The following is a 23,860-nucleotide window of genomic DNA, read 5'->3' as shown; positions in this document are numbered from 1 at the left end:
ACTAATGTAGGTCACATACTTTTAAAAAGTGTATCGATGTAAACAAAAGGTGACCTGTTTAGCCGGTAACATGTTACCTTTTGTTTACATCGATACACTTTTTGAAAGTATGTGACCTACATTACTATTTTTTTGGTATATGACCTACATGAGCAAAATATATATATATATATATATATATATATATATATATATATATATATATGTATATATATATATATGAACTTTGAATAACCTTAACCCTAATATTAATTGTAAGTTTTATGTATGTGTCATTATTCTCGGCCTTTAGAATCTTTCCATAGGTTTCTAGTAGCCTTTTATTCAGTAAAAACATACCTCTGTAACATAGAATCGTCATGGGAAATTGGTCCAATAGTATTTGAGTACATAATAATGTTATAAATATTATTTAAGACCCACAAAACTTTATGTGGATCATGAGTTTATTGATGCCCATTACATTGACTGTTGTTAGCTAGCTATTATCATCATCATCATCATCATCTACATCTATATATGTTATCCAGTACTACACAAACCTTAACATCTTACAACAAATGTATAAATAAATATAGATATAATAATTAATTGACACATTTCTTATGGTTCACAACCCACTCATCTTGATCACCATATCTCTTCCTCTTGAGTTTATTCATCATATCAGTTGCAGGTCCATCAATAAAACATAAATCAACCTGTTGTTCGCGTATAGTCACTGGTTCCTTGGCTAATACCGTATCAGGACTCGAAGGGTTCCCATTTGCTTCTAATTTGTGAGATCGAACCAAGATTTCTTGCATCGTTTTGTAGCAAGATTGTAGATTTTTCTGCATCAATTAAAACCCATCAATAAAAAGAAATTTTCGAATCAAAAAGGCCAAAAATTTTATGGTTAACTTACTTCTAGATCTTTTCAAGAATTTGGCGTTGTTCTATAGTATTCGTTAATTTAATCAAAGGAAAAAAAAAAAAGCTTACTTCTTGACCTGTTGGAATGAAACTAGTGATGTGGGAAAGACAATATTCTTGATCTTTAACAACGACACATTTGAGTCCGCTCATCGCAATAACACTTGGTCTATATCTAAGCATTTTTACATCTGCAAGGATTCAACAATAGTACTAATTGATAATAAAGTGTACATTGAAAGATGGTAACTTTTACATCGAAAGACTAGACCGAATAATTACCAAGGGATGATGCAAGAACAACATCATTAAACCTTGAACTCAAGTCATCAAGAACGAGCGGTTTAAGAATGGATTTCAATTCCCAATTGATCAATTCGACGTACGTATGAGGAGTAATAGAATTAAGTTCCCATCTTAAAACCTTCAATATCTTCATTTCCATTTTCTGAACTAATCTTGGTTCATAATTGTACTCCAAACCATCCTACATCAACCATCATATAAACATTAAAACTTAAAACTACTTTTTATAGACATTTTAAAATGAAAACAATAAGTTTATGATAAAAGTTGCTATAAATTGATACCTGAATTTCATGCAATGATGGAGGACAAGTTTCACCAAACTTAAGAGCAATAGATAAACAACCCAAAGACAACAACTCCATCATCCAATTACTCCATCCCTACATCATAAACAATAGTTAGTTGTACTCACATTCATGACAAACCCTAATCCTTAAATTCATATCAACTTTCCATAACAACAGTATTAAAAATCATCACTTACATTGCATTGATTTGAATCGATAAAACGATCAAGATAATTCATCCCCTTAAACACGGTTCCCATACAACAATTAAACCTCCTTTGAGACTAAACAAACAAGAAAAAAACATTAAAATATTAAAACATCAATCAAAGTTGTAAACTTTATTATCATCATTATAAGATCTTACTTGGATGAACCACTGGAAGGCTTTCATTCTACAATTTGAAACAAAACGATTCGATTCAAGGATATTTACAAATTCTGATCCTGCCATATACTTGAGTTCTTTTCGTAAACAAGTATCGAACCAGTGCTCAACTTCATGTTTTGTAATCGGGTGAATCGAATTATCATCGATATGATTATTTTTTCGGTGCATATGATGATCATATTCATATGCATCATTATAAGAACCATAAGAAGTTACTGGACTCATGTCCCACACTTCATCACACATAAGAAACTGATCATTAGTATCATCCATACTGAAACCATTTTTATGATTATTAAGAACATTGCATGGAGTGATCAAATGAGCCATGTTTGATTGTGTGTGAATTGTGTGTTACAGATAGATTTTTTTAGTATGTGTTTGTGATAGTGTAAAACGGTGGTTGTGGATGGGTTTTAAAACAGTTATTTTGTAGGAAAAGTTGCGTTGGTTGGAAAGAAAAAAAAGAAGACACGCATGAAAAGGGTAAATGCAATGTGTGTTTTTATTGGTGGTTTTACTGCAGTAACCAATTACGTGAACATACACACGAGGCTTTGATTGGACATTGACACGTTTTCATTAAAATATATACTATGTATGCCAACGGTTATGTGTTTTTGTGGTAAGCGTATGGATATTTTTATCGGGTCGGGTTTATTTATGTGGAGGGAAGTGGAGGGCCACGCTGGTGGTCAACTAGTAGAGAATATATCAGAATTCAAGTTGGTGTTGATAAGTTATGCGAGTTGGTATTGCTATTGGTATGTGATTATTATACACATTAAGTTTCTATGGATGTGTAATTTTTTTTTTTTTGTTACATTTAGTTATGGACAAATGACCCGAAAAAGTAACATATGTTGTTAAATTTGACAATTAAGGTAACAAAAAAACAAAAAAAAAAAAGAAGTTCGAAAATGATTTTAATTTTAAAAACTTCATACAAAAAGTAACATCGTCAAATTCATTAACGATGGTCAGTCAAAATTACACAGCTGGTCCCTAAAGTTTGTTAAAAGATTGCACAAATAACCTCTTCATCATCTTCAATCCCAATCTTCATCCTCTTTTTCAAAATCTAATTCTATTGTACATTCAAACCTCCAAAATTAACATACAACATCAACATCAACATTATACCCAATATAAAGAATTCAAAACACATCAAACCCCTAAAATTGACATACAATAGATGGTGGTGCAGCAGCAGCAACCACATCCACCCACCGCCACCGTCGCATCTAGAACCACCACCGCCCAAGGTCGCTAGATCTGAAACCATCACACCCACAGCCACCCAGCAACGACGATTTTGATTTCGATTTCGATTTGCAAGAAGAAGGTGAAGATTGGGATTGAAGATAATGAAAAGGACTATGTCCATCGGATTTTCAGCAATATGAAGATGTTTTGAGTGAAGATGCCTCACAAAAAACGTTCATCGCTGCTCTATGATCCTGATTCAAATTAGTTTTTGGCTTGATTTTGGATTCATGAAGAAACCATGAACTCCTCCTACTTGCTGCTGCTGTTATTTAATTTTTTTTAAGGAAGATGATACAAGGACTTTTGGTGCAACGTTTTTAGAAACTTCAGGGACTAACTATGTATTTTCAGCTAACGATTGTTAATGAATTTAACGAAGACTACTCTAATTTTAAAATTTTTGAACACGCAATCCTTTTCTTGAGCAAAAATAAAATTGAAATCCTTTTCGGGCTTATGCGATTTGGAGGTTAACTTGATCGTCAAATTGGGTAACTTACGTTACCATTTCGGGCCATTTGCCTTTTATTTATTTCAGTTTGTCCTGGTTTGTCTTTTTACATTATGGTCATTCTTTAAGGTTTATATTTATATAAGTTTGTATCCTGTTATATTACTAGTGATCAAGTTGGTTCACCTGTAGGCTGTAGCTATGAGTTTCATAAGTTTTTTCTAACCTACTTAATGATCGTAAATTTATTCGAAAACAATTTCTCTATCCATAAAATATTGAGATGGGGACTTTCTCTACTTTTTGGGTGTTTCACTATGAGTGGAGAAATGACTTCGCTTTATTCTAGAATAATTGAAGGATTGTCTACATCTTACCTCCCTAATACCCCACATATGTGAGAATGAGTTTTGTTGTTGTGCTTTCATTTTCAACAATATGCCCCTAAATCTTGAAAATTGCAAAATATGCCCTCTACCCACGCATCAGGTACCACGCATGATGCGTGTAAGTTGGTGTGTGATGCGTGTCAACGAGCATACTTGCTTTTGATGTTCTCATCCTCAAAACGGGCATTGAGATCACCGATGGTCAATTTCTTATCGGCATCACGTTCGGGGAAACACCAAACTCTAATGGGAGGCTTGGTCCCCGTAACCTCCACATGAATGTAACAGTTCATGTCGGTAATAGCACCGAATCTAAATCCCATCATCAAACAAAACTCCCGTCTCCCGAACATCACAGGATGCTTACAGGACAATGCATACTAAAAGTCACCTTCTTCAGCTGGAGGGGCATTGGCCCTAGTTGTAACGACCCGGATTTTTCCGATCGTTTTACACTTATAAGATTAATATTTACATAAATTAAACCTTACCAACATGATAAGCAACCCAAATTGTTGAGATTTATGTTTTTGAAAAGAGTTTTACACAACGTTTGACTGTCTAGTTGACCGATGATATCACGAACTATATAACATATGATAATTATACGTTTGTGTATATATATGTATATATACATATTTAATATGATCTTAGAATATTTTAATATCTCATTTTGTATTAATAACAATAAGTTATAAGTATATTTTGAAACTACTAACTTAAGTTTTCAAAACGATAACCATACGTAACGTTATTGGACATAAATACTTATAACCTATAATGTTTATACATATATCGTATATATAATGTATTTAATCACTTTTTAAAGACTTAAATACATAAAACAATATAAGTATATTCACAAAAGATAGCTATATTTGAATTCTCATTCCATTTTTCACAAAATTTCTATACGTATATCTTGAGTACATGTACTCGTATCATACCTAGCTTCTATACGTATTTACTATTGGTATATACACATCAAATCACCACCAACCAGCCCTTGTTCATGCCTTATGTATAAGGTAACTCTCTTGTTCATGCCTTATGTATAAGGTAACTACTTTTGATGTTTAGTATGACTAATTACATAAAAATACAACATGAAATTTTGTCCATGTTTTTCCATTAATCATGTTTTTATGGCCTTAAATACATCTTCCATTTTCAAATTTTACTACCTCATTTCTTTAACCAAAAACACACTCTTAAGAAACTCCATAACCATTCATCTAGTATCCATGAAGATCTAGCTTCAAAAACATCACTTAAACACCATAAGAAAAACCTTACAAAAACACTTCAAGAATCCTTCCAAGAACACAAACTTACTTCCAATCTTTCATCCAATTCCATCACCCTTTTGGTTCTAGGTTCTTACTCCTCTTTTACAGCAACCTTGTCCAAGGAACTTGAGGTAGTAACTATGTTCATAACCTTATTCGATTCATATATATATAGCTATCTTATTTTGTGGTATAAAATTTTAACAACAAGAACATAGTTTGAATGTTTTCAAACTTGTTTGCAAACTAAATAGATCCTTCTAACTTAACTTTTAAAATACTTCAAGACCTGTAATATAACTTAAATATATGCTAACTTAACAATGTAAAACTTGGTTTTTCAAAGAATACCTTAAAAACTGTTTTTACGACGTCGGAATGCAACCGGGGACTGTTTTGGGTTGGATAATTAAAAACCATCTTAAACTTTGAATTGGAGGTTTATTTTCTGGAAAAATGATTTTTACTATAAATATGTTAACACATAAAAATTTCATGATTTAATTCAAAGTATAAGTATTTTTAGAAAAATGGTCATTAAATGATATTTTTGTAACAAAAATGATTAACTTCATAAGTTTCACTAAAGTTTCACCTATGCCGTGTGATTTTGAATACAAACTAAGGTATTTACAGTTCATAGTCTTAAAGAGGAACTCGATCCAAGGAGATGGCAATTTGAATCAACGAAAACGGAGTTGTAACGAAGAAACTATGACCGAAACAAAATCGGATATCCAAGACTAGTTTAGCCACGAAAATAATTGGGAAAAATTAAATAAATCACATCTTTTTAAGATAACATGATATTTTATATATATGTACTTATAATTCAATTTTATATGGTTCAGGATCACCCGTAAACAACACGAGAAGATTAATCATAAGATCCCATGATTGTACGCAACACGTCATTTGACAACACCGGTACTTTATGTACGCAACACGTCATTTGACAACACCGGTACCGTGGGTCAAGATTAATCTCGACCAATACATATACGATGGGGGTTTTATTTATTTCATTGGGGGTTTATTAATCACCTAAAAATGAACCATTAAAATTGAATTACTAACATCGAACCGCTAACTACGGACTAAGGAATTATTAAAAAGTATTAAAAGTATAATATGTATATATATGTGACGATTGTTTAAAAATGAAAATATATTGATATATTATATATGGATAGGTTCGTGATATCAATCGAAGACCGAGTCGAAATTACATATCTTCAAGACGAAAGTGAGTATATAGTCCCACTTTTAAACTCTAAATATTTCGGGATGAGAATACATGTATTTTATGTTTTACAATATGGACACAAGTAACTGAAAAATATATTCTACGTTGAGTTGTACCACTGGCATACTTCCCTGTAGCTTGGTAACTAATATTTACAGCGGTATTGTAAACGCGAATCCTGTTGATAGATCTATCGGGCCTGACAACCCCAACCGGACTGGACGACCAGTATTCAACGGTTGCACAGTACTTCGTTTCGTGACTACACTTGGTACAGTGTAGTAAGATTTCATATTAAAGGGAATATGCGACGTGATTAATTGTTAAGTATGGTTACCAAGTGCTCAACCACTTAGAATATTTTTATTAAACTGTTTATATACGAAATCTTGTGGTCTATATATATATATATTGCTGCCGGCACTAAACCTATATCTCACCAACTTTATGTTGACGTTTTAAAGCATGTTATTCTCAGGTATGAATTAAGTCTTCCGCTGTGCATTAGCTCATATTAAGGATACTATTTGGGACCATCTAAGCCAGGATTCAAGAACGTTGCATTCGAGTCATTGAAGATCATTAGAGACTATTACTAAGTAAATGACAGATTAGGTCATTTGGATATTATGAAGTGTTAGGCGAACATGTCAACTTTTGATGTAATGATAGATTGCCTTTTAAGAATAAATGCAACGTTTGTAAAATGTATCATATAGAGGTCAAGTACCTCGCAATGTTATCATATGTTATTGTATTCTTCCCTATGGATTGGATCGGGTCGTCTCATGTGGTATCAGAGCGTTGGTCTTAGCGAACCAGGCCTTGCATTAGTGTGTCTAACTGGTAGTTGTTAGGATGCATTAGTGAGTCTGGACTTTGACCGTGTCTACATGTCAAAAGTTTTGCTTATCATTTCTAGTCGGAAATCATCTGTTTATCATCCTTAGGAAACTGCCTGCTTATCATTCTTAAGTCTAGACACGTCTTACTGCATTTAGTGCATCGATAGTGTATAGACAAAATTCATATCTTAGCGTATCTGTTACTATAGACATTGCTTGACGTATTTCAAAAATTCTCCGTAATTCACGGGATTTTGGTATTATATATACATATGTAAATTATGTATTGAAGAGTACCAAACCCAATTTCTATAATCTATTCCAAACCAAAAATTCATTTCTCCGACTATACAAGATGGATTCTTCATCCAGTTCGAATTCCTCCGACTTCGATAGCTACGCCGATATGGATTTCCATTCGAGCTCCGAGAACAGCGTCACCGGAATGGATCAACCAATTTCCCATCATCTATTCTGGATGAATTGGGGATGGGTTCGTAATATACTAAATCTCTGGAGGCAAGAAGAAGGTGATCCATTCCATCCACCAGATTGTCCTCTTAACGATGAACCTGAAGCACTTACCGGCGAACCTATTCGAAACACCATTTTCTCGCTCATTTCTAGAGTATCTCGTCATGACTACATACTATCCCATATTTCGAATCTTGTTCATTTGCTCGTTCCAACCGTCAATCATCCCGGTATAATAGAAGAAGTCAACGAGCTTCGCGCTCGGGTAGTGGCTTTAGAAAATACGGTGCGAAGGTTACAAACACCAGCAGCAGCACCAGCAGCATAATCTGTACCACCATCATCAACGCCGACAGTACTCTTGTCACCCCCAAAATCTCAACCTCACAAACTGTATCTCGAATATCAACATCACATACCTCAAAAACCTCATCGGAACTTCGAGTATGATCTTTGTTCTATATATTGTTCCACATTGATTATCATCGTTCTACGTATTGTTCTACATCATTTGTTTTCGTTCTACATAGCGATTATGTAATCTTTAATGTTTTAAAGATTATGTACTCCAATTCTAACCGGAAAAAAAAATCAAATGAGTTTAATATCTTATGGACTCATTAAATTCATAATTACATCCGAAGAAATATATATGCAAGTATATTTTCATAAAGATTGTAATTAAAAATTCTTTCGTACAAACTGTTAATGATGAAAAATATTTAACGGGTAGGTAGTACCCGTGGAATATTTGGATTTCATATTAATAAGTTACACTGTACATTCTTTGAAATCTGATTCAACGGTCATTTGTTATTCTACTTACAACCATCGATATACGTATCCGTTCACCCCAGAATAACCATTTCCATTTAAATTTCATATTTAAATTTTTACCTATCCGAATCCAACAAGTGGCATAAAGAAGAAACATTGGACAATTAAAATGAAATAAAATGTTGATTATAACATATGAAACTAAACAATTCTTCAAGTTTGCCACTTGATTTCATCCTAAACCTCATTTGTACTTCGACAATTATAATCCTCATTCAAATCTTTTCATGATTCTTGAAAACACCTCGATATATATACCTTGTCCTTTCACCGTTGTTACCGGAGAACCTTTCATATTCCACGACATCATGTACCAGCAGCTTGTCATCTTTTTGGCGGAATCCGCAATTAGTATTTTAAAAATCTCGCAAAACTTCGCAGTCATACCTATAACGTCTATTCCTAAGGATTTCATACTCCGAAGGTGAAGTTTCTGAAAAACACCCTGAATTATGAAGTAGTTCTTTAAATGCTGATGAAGCAGCGAAAATTGTAAACGATTTTTAAACAGTCAAAAGTTTGATGATGAAGCACAGTGTGTTGATAAAACTTAGAAAAAGAAAAGAGTTGAAACCGGAAAACGGTTTGAGCAAAGTATGAAAGAGGTTGTGGATAAATCACAAGAACTGAATCTGCTTTCAAAGGATTCAAACGAGTCAGTGTCTGCTGAAACCATTAGTAAAAACCCTACCCCTTATCCTAAACCTTTCCCGATGATATTCTTCATCATCATCTTATCTTAGATATTATAAGATATCTTCATATCTTCCGTTATACATATTCTCCATATTTCTGGAGATATTTTCACAACTATTCTTATCTGAGAATATTTATCTCTCCGTAATATCTGCATTACAACATAAAAGAAACTGTGTTAGTTTCTAAGTTCTAAAACCTTCAAGTTTAAAATAGGAATGTTCTGAAGCAGTGTTGGGAACTGATGCATGAATTAGTATAATATAATGAAACTTGATCAACTTCATTATATTACAGTAAATCATGTTAAGTTTCTAATGAAATGTGATGATTCATAGTACCATCATCATGTGCCATGTTACACGGCTCTTACATTCTATCCAATTCTCAAACATAATAGGAACATGTCATCCTGATAGTTCTATCTTTTCCGGGGTATTCTGGTAATTTGACAAATCAAAATTTTTCTATTACCATTTCTTTCTTAGAGCATTAGCTATACTCATTTCGAATCTCATATCTACAAATTCTGGACCATTACTCGCTTGACTCGAAGTCGGGAAGAGAAAACGAAAGTATGAAGCTTTGAAAAATAATGAAGAATACAAAGGCTGAAAATCACCCAGGATTTACAAACCGTGTATATCAATACGTATTGCAACGTAAAGACATGGGAGAATTAAAAACATTATAATTCCTAGGAAAGGATAGAAGTAAATAGATTCTTCTGGCGATAAATGAAAGAGAAGAATGAAAGATATGAAGGTTAGAAGTATAACAAGAATTAGAACGGGATGGAGCATTTAAAAGAATACTTTAAGGTATGAGTTGAGGGAGAAAGGATAGAAGATGTGAGTTGTGGAAATAAGGAAGAGAAGGAAGTGGATTTATAGCAAAATATTCAACAAAGAAATCGAAACAGATCGCCGCACTAAATCAAAGAAGATCTTGATCGCCAAAGAACCAAATCTTATTACGTAAGATTTTCCATAAATTCCGGAAATCAATTCTAATCACGTTATCGGTTCAAACAAATCCATATTTACTCAATTCACTCTTTTGTGATTGCTTCACTTGTGCGCTTCACTTGATCGAACCGTTGTATCTATACCTCCCAATAATGATAAAACTCCATTGTCACCTCATATACGTCATGAAAACACCCATATTGTTATCCATGACGATCTCTATCAAATTTCGGGACGAAATTTATTTAACGGGTAGGTAATGTAACGACCCGGATTTTTCCGATCGTTTTACACTTATAAGATTAATATTTACATAAATTAAACCTTACCAACATGATAAGCAACCCAAATTGTTGAGATTTATGTTTTTGAAAAGAGTTTTACACAACGTTTGACTGTCTAGTTGACCGATGATATCACGAACTATATAACATATGATAATTATACGTTTGTGTATATATATGTATATATACATATTTAATATGATCTTAGAATATTTTAATATCTCATTTTGTATTAATAACAATAAGTTATAAGTATATTTTGAAACTACTAACTTAAGTTTTCAAAACGATAACCATACGTAACGTTATTGGACATAAATACTTATAACCTATAATGTTTATACATATATCGTATATATAATGTATTTAATCACTTTTTAAAGACTTAAATACATAAAACAATATAAGTATATTCACAAAAGATAGCTATATTTGAATTCTCATTCCATTTTTCACAAAATTTCTATACGTATATCTTGAGTACATGTACTCGTATCATACCTAGCTTCTATACGTATTTACTATTGGTATATACACATCAAATCACCACCAACCAGCCCTTGTTCATGCCTTATGTATAAGGTAACTCTCTTGTTCATGCCTTATGTATAAGGTAACTACTTTTGATGTTTAGTATGACTAATTACATAAAAATACAACATGAAATTTTGTCCATGTTTTTCCATTAATCATGTTTTTATGGCCTTAAATACATCTTCCATTTTCAAATTTTACTACCTCATTTCTTTAACCAAAAACACACTCTTAAGAAACTCCATAACCATTCATCTAGTATCCATGAAGATCTAGCTTCAAAAACATCACTTAAACACCATAAGAAAAACCTTACAAAAACACTTCAAGAATCCTTCCAAGAACACAAACTTACTTCCAATCTTTCATCCAATTCCATCACCCTTTTGGTTCTAGGTTCTTACTCCTCTTTTACAGCAACCTTGTCCAAGGAACTTGAGGTAGTAACTATGTTCATAACCTTATTCGATTCATATATATATAGCTATCTTATTTTGTGGTATAAAATTTTAACAACAAGAACATAGTTTGAATGTTTTCAAACTTGTTTGCAAACTAAATAGATCCTTCTAACTTAACTTTTAAAATACTTCAAGACCTGTAATATAACTTAAATATATGCTAACTTAACAATGTAAAACTTGGTTTTTCAAAGAATACCTTAAAAACTGTTTTTACGACGTCGGAATACAACCGGGGACTGTTTTGGGTTGGATAATTAAAAACCATCTTAAACTTTGAATTGGAGGTTTATTTTCTGGAAAAATGATTTTTACTATAAATATGTTAACACATAAAAATTTCATGATTTAATTCAAAGTATAAGTATTTTCAGAAAAATGGTCATTAAATGATATTTTTGTAACAAAAATGATTAACTTCATAAGTTTCACTAAAGTTTCACCTATGCCGTGTGATTTTGAATACAAACTAAGGTATTTATAGTTCATAGTCTTAAAGAGGAACTCGATCCAAGGAGATGGCAATTTGAATCAACGAAAACGGAGTTGTAACGAAGAAACTATGACCGAAACAAAATCGGATATCCAAGACTAGTTTAGCCACGAAAATAATTGGGAAAAATTAAATAAATCACATCTTTTTAAGATAACATGATATTTTATATATATGTACTTATAATTCAATTTTATATGGTTCAGGATCACCCGTAAACAACACGAGAAGATTAATCATAAGATCCCATGATTGTACGCAACACGTCATTTGACAACACCGGTACTTTATGTACGCAACACGTCATTTGACAACACCGGTACCGTGGGTCAAGATTAATCTCGACCAATACATATACGATGGGGGTTTTATTTATTTCATTGGGGGTTTATTAATCACCTAAAAATGAACCATTAAAATTGAATTACTAACATCGAACCGCTAACTACGGACTAAGGAATTATTAAAAGGTATTAAAAGTATAATATGTATATATATGTGACGATTGTTTAAAAATGAAAATATATTGATATATTATATATGGATAGGTTCGTGATATCAATCGGAGACCGAGTCGAAATTACATATCTTCAAGACGAAAGTGAGTATATAGTCCCACTTTTAAACTCTAAATATTTCGGGATGAGAATACATGTATTTTATGTTTTACAATATGGACACAAGTAACTGAAAAATATATTCTACGTTGAGTTGTACCACTGGCATACTTCCCTGTAGCTTGGTAACTAATATTTACAGCGGTATTGTAAACGCGAATCCTGTTGATAGATCTATCGGGCCTGACAACCCCAACCGGACTGGACGACCAGTATTCAACGGTTGCACAGTACTTCGTTTCGTGACTACACTTGGTACAGTGTAGTAAGATTTCATATTAAAGGGAATATGCGACGTGATTAATTGTTAAGTATGGTTACCAAGTGCTCAACCACTTAGAATATTTTTATTAAACTGTTTATATACGAAATCTTGTGGTCTATATATATATATTGCTGCCGGCACTAAACCTATATCTCACCAACTTTATGTTGACGTTTTAAAGCATGTTATTCTCAGGTATGAATTAAGTCTTCCGCTGTGCATTAGCTCATATTAAGGATACTATTTGGGACCATCTAAGCCAGGATTCAAGAACGTTGCATTCGAGTCATTGAAGATCATTAGAGACTATTACTAAGTAAATGACAGATTAGGTCATTTGGATATTATGAAGTGTTAGGCGAACATGTCAACTTTTGATGTAATGATAGATTGCCTTTTAAGAATAAATGCAACGTTTGTAAAATGTATCATATAGAGGTCAAGTACCTCACAATGTTATCATATGTTATTGTATTCTTCCCTATGGATTGGGTCTGGTCGTCTCACTAGTGGGTCGTCCACACTCCTTCTGAAGCATTGCGTGTACATAGCTCAGGTCATTGTCTAAAGAGCGGACATCTAACCATGGCTCAAATATTGTCCATTCAAATATAGTCCACTGTGTTTGAGTCAACTGAATTGTCATGCTTCTTATTGTAGCCTAACTATTCTTGAGGGTAAGCGTAGCCTGTAAATATTCCTAAAAACAAATCATAAATAACATAAATCAAACAGTAAACAAAAAGATAAGCTAAACTGTAGTGACGAGGCCATTCACAAACTATACACACACCATGCTTGGTGCATAGTGCGCGGTGAGTAGTGTGTGGTGAGTGTAGGCCATAGTGCGTTTAGTATAAGGGCCGTATCGAGAAAAAAATAGTTTTGTGATTTGTATTCAATCAAACAACAAATCTAAGTCTAAACAACATGAACAGCAGATAAACAATACATACCATACATATATGTTACATACACTCACACACTTTAACCAAAAACATTATATACATATATACAAACCAAGTGTTCGACGAAATATCTATAACAAATAATGAATTAAAAACTTAAAAAAGTGGGTTTACCTGATTGTTAGTCATTCTAGAGGTTGTTAAGTTGTCCAACTTCTTGATCAACAACTCTTGTACCTTGGATTGAAAGGATATTCTCTCAACAAACGCGAAAGTCGGTTTTATGGTACGTGTTTGCGTGTTAACAAGGATAAAAGGGTGTAATCAAGGTTGTAGGTTAAATGTTAACAAAGATCGAGAGTGTAACAAGCAAAAAATGTGATGAACCCGACGAATTTTGGAAAATCGCCGTTAGGTGCATGTTTTGAATGTTTGTGTGTGGGTGAGTTTTAAAACTAAAATAACCGCCTAAGTAAATAGGCAACACACACCATGCGTGTATCTAGTTTGTTAGTGTGCGATGCGCTATCAACTGGTTATTTCTACTTTAGTGATCGGTTACACGCATCACGCATCAATGCACACGCATCATGCGTGGTGCGTGATGCGTGATCAGGGGGCATATATTGTAATATCGATTTTTTAGGAGATATTGTTAAACACTTTTAAAAATAGGGGCATTTTGACCAATTTTCCCGAAAAATAATTATGTATGAAGGCATATTGCAATAGTGATGAATTTTTAGGCGTGTTGATGGATAGGGTAGAGTCGACTATTTTCAATTTATTTTTTATTATTCTTTTGGTATAATTCGATGTAGTTTATAGTTTGTTTAGTTAGTTTAGTTAAATATAAATATTAATAAAAAAATTTAATATATAAATTATACTTAATTAAAATTAATGAAACGATTACATTAATTAAAAAGTTCTATAAATAAAATTTATTAATTAAAAAGTCCTAGAAAAACACACTGATTAAAAAAGTATTAAAATTAAACAAATACAGTAATTAAAAAGCTAGTTATTAGTGCAGCAGAATTTTGGAGCAAGCTCCTAGATGTGCTCGGTCAGGTTGTCACGTAGTTGATTATGCACATCCTTGTCGCGTATTTCCCTATCTCGAGTAGCACGATCACTATTTCGATTTCTAACAAAGGCAAATTGATTATCTCGTCTGGAAAGAAGCTCTCCGTCGAGCAAACTTATAGCGAAATTGGTATCCTCTGGGATCATATTGTGTAATATTATACAAGTATATAAGATTCTTGACATTTTTTTGACTCTGTAAGATCGTATAGCCACACGTAAGATGTGGAATCTACCTTGAAGAACACCGAATGTCCACTCCACATCCTTTCGTGCACTTTCTTAAAACCATCTAAACTTTGCACGTGGCTCGCCAGTTGTGAATGAAAATGCTTTAATAAGAGTAGCCCAATCCGGATAAATAATATCATCGAGATAATAACCACGTGTGTGTTATGACTATTTATAGTAAATGGTGTGGGTGGAGCAGTGTCATACTTGATAAAATCAAACAGTGGTCAACGACTTAAAATATTAGTGTCATTGTTGGAACCTGCAATGCCAAAAAATATGTGTCATATCCACATATCATACGAAGCTACAACTTCAAGCATGATGGTCAGTTTTTTTATGACCACTCGTGAATTGACCTTGCCATGCAATCAGAAATTCTTCCATTCCCAGTACATGTCATAGATGCTTCCAAGCATCTCCTAAAACCATGTATTTCTTTATGTGTTGCGTATAATCGCTCAATATCTTTGAGTCGTTGGTTTTCCTAAATACACTCTTTTTGTACAAATCTGTGGCACACAAACAGAAGTTGTCTAAACACACGGCTTATAACTTCTCGCTCATTTGCTATACTCGTCGATCATATGAATCGTTGTACCCTACGCCAATTGGCACAACGCGGATGTGCACTTTTGTAATATGTTAAAACCTTGACGACCAATTTTCATCGGTTTCTTGTTTAAAAATTCCAAAGTGCTCGGGTAAAAGATTAAGAGAGCATTCAAAAATACCTTGTGTGATACATAGAAATAAATGGCAACACATTCTAAAACGTCTTTTAAATTTATGAGGAGGGAACCTAGGATCCTCGACAAAGTAGTCATCCCATAGTCGTTGTGTCGCATCTTCACGATCTCTATGAATAGACATTCGGGATTCTCGTGGGGTTCTCTCACTTGGGCCTTCATCAGCTTCTCGATCCAGCTCCTAAGCGTATGATTGTATAAAATTAAACAATAGTTCATCGTCCGACGAATCATTGACAATAACTAAAAGAGCATCCATGTTGAGTGATGTTTTATAAAAGTAAATAGAAGAATAATAAAAATGGGAAATGAGAGAGTTAAGCTAGATGTGATTAAACTTAATTGAATACTTGAATCTAGTGATGTAAATATAGATAAAATTTTGGGAGTTAAGACCTCTCGTGTTACATTAGAACATGATGTATCATGTTATGATTTTTCTGAGAAATAAAAGTAGGGTTAACTAATTATTTATTTTATTATTACATTTATTTATGCCTAAAATATAACTTGATGGGTCAAGCTACTCGAGAGAATCTTGATCCAAAATTTTGAGTCGGGTTTGTTATAATTAATATTATATATATATATATATATATATATATATATATATATATATATATATATATATATATATATATATATATATATATATATATATATATATATATATATATATATATATATATATATATATATATATATATATATATATATATATATATATATATATTAGTTAAAATTAATTATTTTATTCAAACGGCAAAGTGAGATGAACCAATAGGTGAGCACCACGTGTCAAATACGCTTGAAAATGATCCGTGCCGTTGGCCAACAAGCCAACGATCCACACCCTACAACAAGTCTTGCTACAAGCGTGTTGGAGGGGTGTGGCCTCCAAAATTTGTGCATCATGCTACGTCGCAATCGACCTAACACAATTGTGTAACATTTTCATTTATTGTACTTACGTGTAATACTTTTACATACACCCGTATATATTTTAATCTTTATAACTTTGCTTTTTTAATTGTAACTGTATCTCTTTTCATATATATTTTAAATTTGTCTAGGAGTTTTTTAAATAAAAAAATTCAATTTTATTTTAGGGTTGATTTTATTTTTTTATATATTGAAGTTAGATTTTATTTAATTTTTATAATCTACCATATTTCCTTTAAGTTAAAAAATTATTTTTTATTAACAAAACTTTCATCTACAGACAATTAAATTGTAATTCGCTTATTACTTATGACAATTGATTAGGTAAATCTAACAAAAAAATATTACATAGAATTAGAATTTATAAGATTATTGATAATTGATTTGGTACAACGAAAAAAGAATAGTTAATAATGGAAATGATTTTTTTATACAACAACAACAAGAACAATACTCAATCCCGCACCAGTGACATATAGACAATTTTTCCTCTACTCTACAATAGTAGAGAAGTCGTTTCTCAAACCACGAGTAGAGAAATAATTCTTCACCCACAGAAAAAGAAAGTCATCCCCCTCTCTACTTCAGGGCAGAAAGATTGCTTCCGTGCGGACCTTTGGCAAAAGAAATAATAATAATAATAATAATAATAATAATAATAATAATAATAATAATAATAATAATAATAATAATAATAATAATAATTATTATTATTATTATTATTATTATTATTATTATTATTATTATTATTATTATTATTATTATTATTATTATTATTATTAGAAATAAGTAAATAAATAAAATAAATAAAGGGACTCAATGAAAATAGTAGAATCAAATTTTCATGAATTTTACAACCTGCCTGAATTTCAATTTAGGCTCTACGAGGCAGTCAAGTCGTTAATAAGTCGACGCTTGTTGTTGCCTCAATAAATAGAGTCGAAAGGCATTGAAAACAGAAACTTGAGAGGCATTCCAGGTGGAAGCTGTTGCATACGTTGTAGTGACCTGAACTTTTCCATGTTTATATATATATTAAATGAAATTGTTATTTACATGATTAAGTGTTTCCAACATGTTAAGCAATCAAACTTGTTAAGACTTGATTAATTGAAATAGGTTTCATATAGACAATTGACCACCCAAGTTGATCGGTGATTCACGAACGTTAAAACTTATAAAAACTATACGATGACATATATATGATTATATATATAGTTAACATGATTTTATTATAAGTATGTATCTCATTAGGTATTTTAACAATGAGTTATATACATAAAAATGAGACTATTAATTTAAGAAACTCGAAAACGATATATATAACGATTATCGTTATAACAACGTCTTACTAGGTACATATGAATCATATTAAGATATTGATACACTTGGTTAATTATGTTAAATGATAAGTAAATATATTATTAAGTGTATTAACAATGAAATACATATGTAAAAATAAGACTACTAACTTAATGATTTCGAAACGAGACATATATGTAACGATTAATGTTGTAACGACATTTAACTGTATATATATCATACAAAGATATATTATATATCATAATATCATGATAATATAACAATTTAACATCTCATTTGTTATAATAAACAATGGGTTAACAACATTCAACAAGATCGTTAACCTAAAGGTTTCAAAACAACATTTACATGTAACGACTAACGATGACTTAACGACTCAGTTAAAATGTATATACATGTAGTGTTTTAATATGTATTCATACACTTTTGAAAGACTTCAAGACACTTATCAAAATACTTCTACTTAACAAAAATTCTTACAATTACATCCTCGTTCAGTTTCATCAACAATTCTACTCGTATGCACCCGTATTCGTACTCGTACAATACACAGCTTTTAGATGTATGTACTATTGGTATATACACTCCAATGATCAGCTCTTAGCAGCCCATGTGAGTCACCTAACACATGTGAGAACCATCATTTGGCAACTAGCATGAAATATCTCATAAAATTACAAAATTATGAGTAATCATTCATGACTTATTTAAATGAAAACAAAATTACGTATCCTTTATATCTAATCCATACACCAACGACCAAAAACACCTACAAACACTTTCATTCTTCAATTTTCTTCATCTAATTGATCTCTCTCAAGTTCTATCTTCAAGTTCTAAGTGTTCTTCATAAATTCCAAAAGTTCTAGTTTCATAAAATCATGAATACTTCCAAGATTGCAAGTTTACTTCCAAGTTTTCTAAATCCATTCCAAATAATCATCCAAGATCAAGAAATCTTTGTTACTTACAGAAGGTTATATTTATAATATAAGGTAATAATCATATTCAAACTTTAATTCAATTTCTATAACTATAACAATCTTATTTCGAGTGGAAATCTTACTTGAAATTGTTTTCATGTCATGATTCTACTTCAAGAACTTTCAAGCCATCCAAGGATCCTTTGAAGCTAGATTTATTTTTCTCATTTCCAGTAGGTTTATCCAAGGAACTTGAGGTAGTAATGATGTTCATAACATCATTCGATTCATTCATATAAAGCTATCTTATTCGAAGGTTTAAACTTGTAATCACTAGAACATAGTTTAGTTAATTCTAAACTTGTTCGCAAATAAAAGTTAATCCTTCTAACTTGACTTTTAAAATCAACTAAACACATGTTCTATATCTATATGATATGCTAACTTAATGATTTAAAACTGGAAACACGAAAAACACCGTAAAACCGGATTTACGCCGTCGTAGTAACACCGCGGGCTGTTTTGGGTTAGTTAATTAAAAACTATGATAAACTTTGATTTAAAAGTTGTTATTCTGTGAAAATGATTTTTATTATGAACATGAAACTATATCCAAAAATTATGGTTAAACTAAAAGTGGAAGTATGTTTTCTAAAATGGTCATCTAGACGTCGTTCTTTCGACTGAAATGACTACCTTTACAAAAACGACTTGTAACTTATTTTTCCGACTATAAACCTATAATTTTTCTGTTTAGATTCATAAAATAGAGTTCAATATGAAACCATAGCAATTTGATTCACTCAAAACGGATTTAAAATGAAGAAGTTATGGGTAAAACAAGATTGGATAATTTTTCTTATTTTAGCTACGTGAAAATTGGTAACAAATCTATTCCAACCATAACTTAATCAACTTGTATTGTATATTATGTAATCTTGAGATACCATAGACACGTATACAATGTTTTGGCCTATCATGTCGACACATCTATATATATTTCGGAACAACCATAGACACTCTATATGTGAATGTTGGAGTTAGCTATACAGGGTTGAGGTTGATTCCAAAATATATATAGTTTGAGTTGTGATCAATACTGAGATACGTATACACTGGGTCGTGGATTGATTCAAGATAATATTTATCGATTTATTTCTGTACATGTAACTGTGGACAACTAGTTGTAGGTTACTAACGAGGACAGCTGACTTAATAAACTTAAAACATCAAAATATATTAAAAGTGTTGTAAATATATTTTGAACATACTTTGATATATATGTATATATTGTTATAGGTTCGTGACCAGTGGCCAAGTCTTACTTCCCGACGAAGTAAAAATCTGTGAAAGTGAGTTATAGTCCCACTTTTAAAATCTAATATTTTTGGGATGAGAATACATGCAGGTTTTATAAATGATTTACAAAATAGACACAAGTACGTGAAACTACATTCTATGGTTGAATTATCGAAATCGAATATGCCCCTTTTTATTAAGTCTGGTAATCTAAGAATTAGGGAACAGACACCCTAATTGACGCGAATCCTAAAGATAGATCTATTGGGCCTAACAAACCCCATCCAAAGTACCGGATGCTTTAGTACTTCGAAATTTATATCATATCCGAAGGGTGTCCCGGAATGATGGGGATATTCTTATATATGCATCTTGTTAATGTCGGTTACCAGGTGTTCACCATATGAATGATTTTTATCTCTATGTATGGGATGTGTATTGAAATATGAAATCTTGTGGTCTATTGTTACGATTTGATATATATAGGTTAAACCTATAACTCACCAACATTTTTGTTAACGTTTAATGCATGTTTATTCTCAGGTGAATACTAAGAGCTTCCGCTGTTGCATACTAAAATAAGGACAAGATTTGGAGTCCATGTTTGTATGATATTGTGTAAAAACTGCATTCAAGAAACTGATTTCGATGTAACATATTTGTATTGTAAACCATTATGTAATGGTCGTGTGTAAACATGATATTTTAGATTATCATTATTTGATAATCTACGTAAAGCTTTTTAAACCTTTATTTATGAAATAAAGGTTATGGTTTGTTTTAAAATGAATGCAGTCTTTGAAAAACGTCTCATATAGAGGTCAAAACCTCGCAACGAAATCAATTAATATGGAACGTTTTTAATCAATAAGAACGGGACATTTCAGTTGGTATCAGAGCATTGGTCTTAGAGAACCAGAAAATTTGCATTAGTGTGTCTTATCGAGTTTGTTAGGATGCATTAGTGAGTCTGGACTTCGACCGTGTTTTCTTTAAAAATGATTGCTTAACATTTTTGTTGGAAACTATATATTATTAACATGTATATATTATGTGATATATTAATCTCTTAACATGTTTGATATTGTGAGATAGATGTCTACCTCTATCACAAATCCCATTGACTCACCTAATAATAACGAAGAGTCGAATATATATTGGACTGATTCACAAGTTCCCGAAGAAGAACCGGAAGAAGAATCAGAATCGGAAGAAGAATCAGAATCGGAAGAGGAGGAACCGGAGGAGGAAATAGAACCGGTGGGGGAAATAATAAAACGGTTAAGTAAAAGAAAATCCTCAACCAACCGACCAAGGTTAATTATGGTCAATGGTGTTTCCGCCAAGGAAGCAAAATATTGGGAGGATTACCAATTCTCCAATGAATCGGATTCCGATGAGAATTCCGATGATGTTATAGAAATTACCCCAACTGAATTTAAAAAGGCAAAAGAAAATAATAAGGGAAAGGGCATAAAAATAGAGAAATCTAATTCCAACCCCGATGAACTTTATATGTATCGTCAACCCCCGAAGCCCTTAAGTTGTAACAATGACCCGGGAACCTCTAAACCACCAGATTTTTCTAAACCGTTGTGGAAAAAGACAGCTCGTATTAGGAGAACATCATATATCCCTAGAAACTTGGCAAAACGAACCAAAACCGAAGAAGAAGAAACGAGCGAGTCGGAATAAGATAGTTGTATTCGTGTGGTGTAATCTATGTAATATAGTGTGCTTATGCTTTATGATATATGTAAAAATTGCTTGTATTAATAAGTATTTTTTTTTTTTATGAATCTAACTCTTGTCTATTTTACAGTATAAAAACACAAAATGGATAGACAACCCAATATTTTAAGAGACCTACCCGGAGACATGATTGATGAAATCTTGTCTAGAGTCGGTCAGAATTCTTCGGCACAACTATTTACTGTGAAATCAGTTTGTAAGACATTCGAAGAACGTTCCAAGAATGTCTTGGTTTATAAGAGACTTTCGTTTGAAAGATGGGGGATATCACATTGGGAAACCCATAAGTTACGATGTGTTTACTTTGACGCATATATTGCGGGGAACCCAAATGCTATTTTACGCAACGGGTTAACAAATTATTTTGACTCAATGTATCCGAATATAGGACTTCATGATTTAGAAAAAGCGGCTAACATGCAACATAAAGAAGCATGCTATGCTTACGGGTTAGTAATGTTCGCTTCTCACCAAAGTGAGAAAAAAAACATCGGGCTACAACTATTAAACAAAATGTTCCCATAAGTGACGGAGTCGGTAATTGGGGTAAGAAATGAGGTTTTTAGGTTATTACGAGACTGTTGGTCATTACGTAACCCTCGTCCCTTTGACGACGTTAAAACACGTTGTCTTATCAACGGCCATAACGGTTATGTTCCACAAGACCAAGGATGGGAAGTAGTCCTAGTAAAACCAGAATCCATGACTTGTTTCTGGACGTATGAATTACGTGTCTTTATTGCCTTTGCTGAACGACTTATGTACTAGCTAGAATTATCTTCACAACTATCTTGTATCAAAGTTATTGTGTGCTATATTTCATGCTTTATGTAAAATAAGCGGTATTGTAAGTTTGTAAAATATTGTATAAAAGTTTAAACGCGAAATATTATTATAATCAGTTTTTCATATAGAATTGTAGTAGTTGAATTGTATATTAGCTACTAAGTATGAACTTAACGGGTAGGTACTACCCGAATTTAAACTTATAAAACGCTAATATGAAGAAAAAGCTTTTATAAATGAGTTCATATTATGCTACGAAATACTATTAACTACTCTTAATATTCTGTATGATTAACTTGTTCCATTTGACTATTTTGAAGGAAATGGCACCGACTACTCGACACACCGTGAATATGAATGAAGAGGAATTCCGTACTTTTCTAGCTTCAAACATAGCCGCAGTACAGGCTGCGCTACATACCAACAATAACCTTGGATCTAGCAGTACAGGAAATCGTGTAGGATACACCTACAAAGAATTCACTGCCTGCAAATCTTTGGAATTTGATGGAACCGAAGGACCGATCGGATTGAAACGGTGGACCGAGAAGGTCGAATTGGTGTTTGCCATAAGTAAGTGTACTGAAGAGGATAAAGTGAAGTACGCTACGCATACCTTCACAGGTTCTGCGTTAACATGGTGGAATACCTATCTAGAGCAAGTGGGACAAGATGATGCTTACGCACTACCATGGTCAGCATTCAAGCACTTGATGAACGAGAAGTACCATCCTAGAACCGAGGTCAATAAGCTCAAGACAGAACTTAGAGGGTTACGAACCCAAGGATTTGATATTACCACGTACGAAAGACGATTCACAGAATTTTTCCTATTGTG

The 23,860-nt window shown here is 32.4% G+C and overlaps 1 protein-coding gene across 1 annotated transcript; it reads right to left on the bottom strand.

Moving 5' to 3' along the window:
- Positions 1-587: 587 nt before the first annotated feature.
- On the bottom strand, positions 588-2,232 carry LOC139840992 (putative cyclin-D7-1). Its single transcript, XM_071831230.1, has 6 exons — positions 1,879-2,232; positions 1,709-1,795; positions 1,506-1,604; positions 1,198-1,402; positions 985-1,106; positions 588-833 (listed from the first exon to the last, which is right to left on the bottom strand). The coding sequence occupies exons 1-6, from the start codon at positions 2,230-2,232 to the stop codon at positions 588-590; spliced, it is 1,113 nt and encodes a 370-aa protein (XP_071687331.1).
- Positions 2,233-23,860: the final 21,628 nt, after the last annotated feature.

Source organism: Rutidosis leptorrhynchoides, chromosome 4 (genome assembly GCF_046630445.1).
Source record: "Rutidosis leptorrhynchoides isolate AG116_Rl617_1_P2 chromosome 4, CSIRO_AGI_Rlap_v1, whole genome shotgun sequence".
NCBI lineage: Eukaryota > Viridiplantae > Streptophyta > Magnoliopsida > Asterales > Asteraceae > Rutidosis > Rutidosis leptorrhynchoides.
The sequence above is the reverse complement of the archived record's forward strand: the minus strand, read 5'-3'. Positions and strand labels throughout refer to the sequence as shown.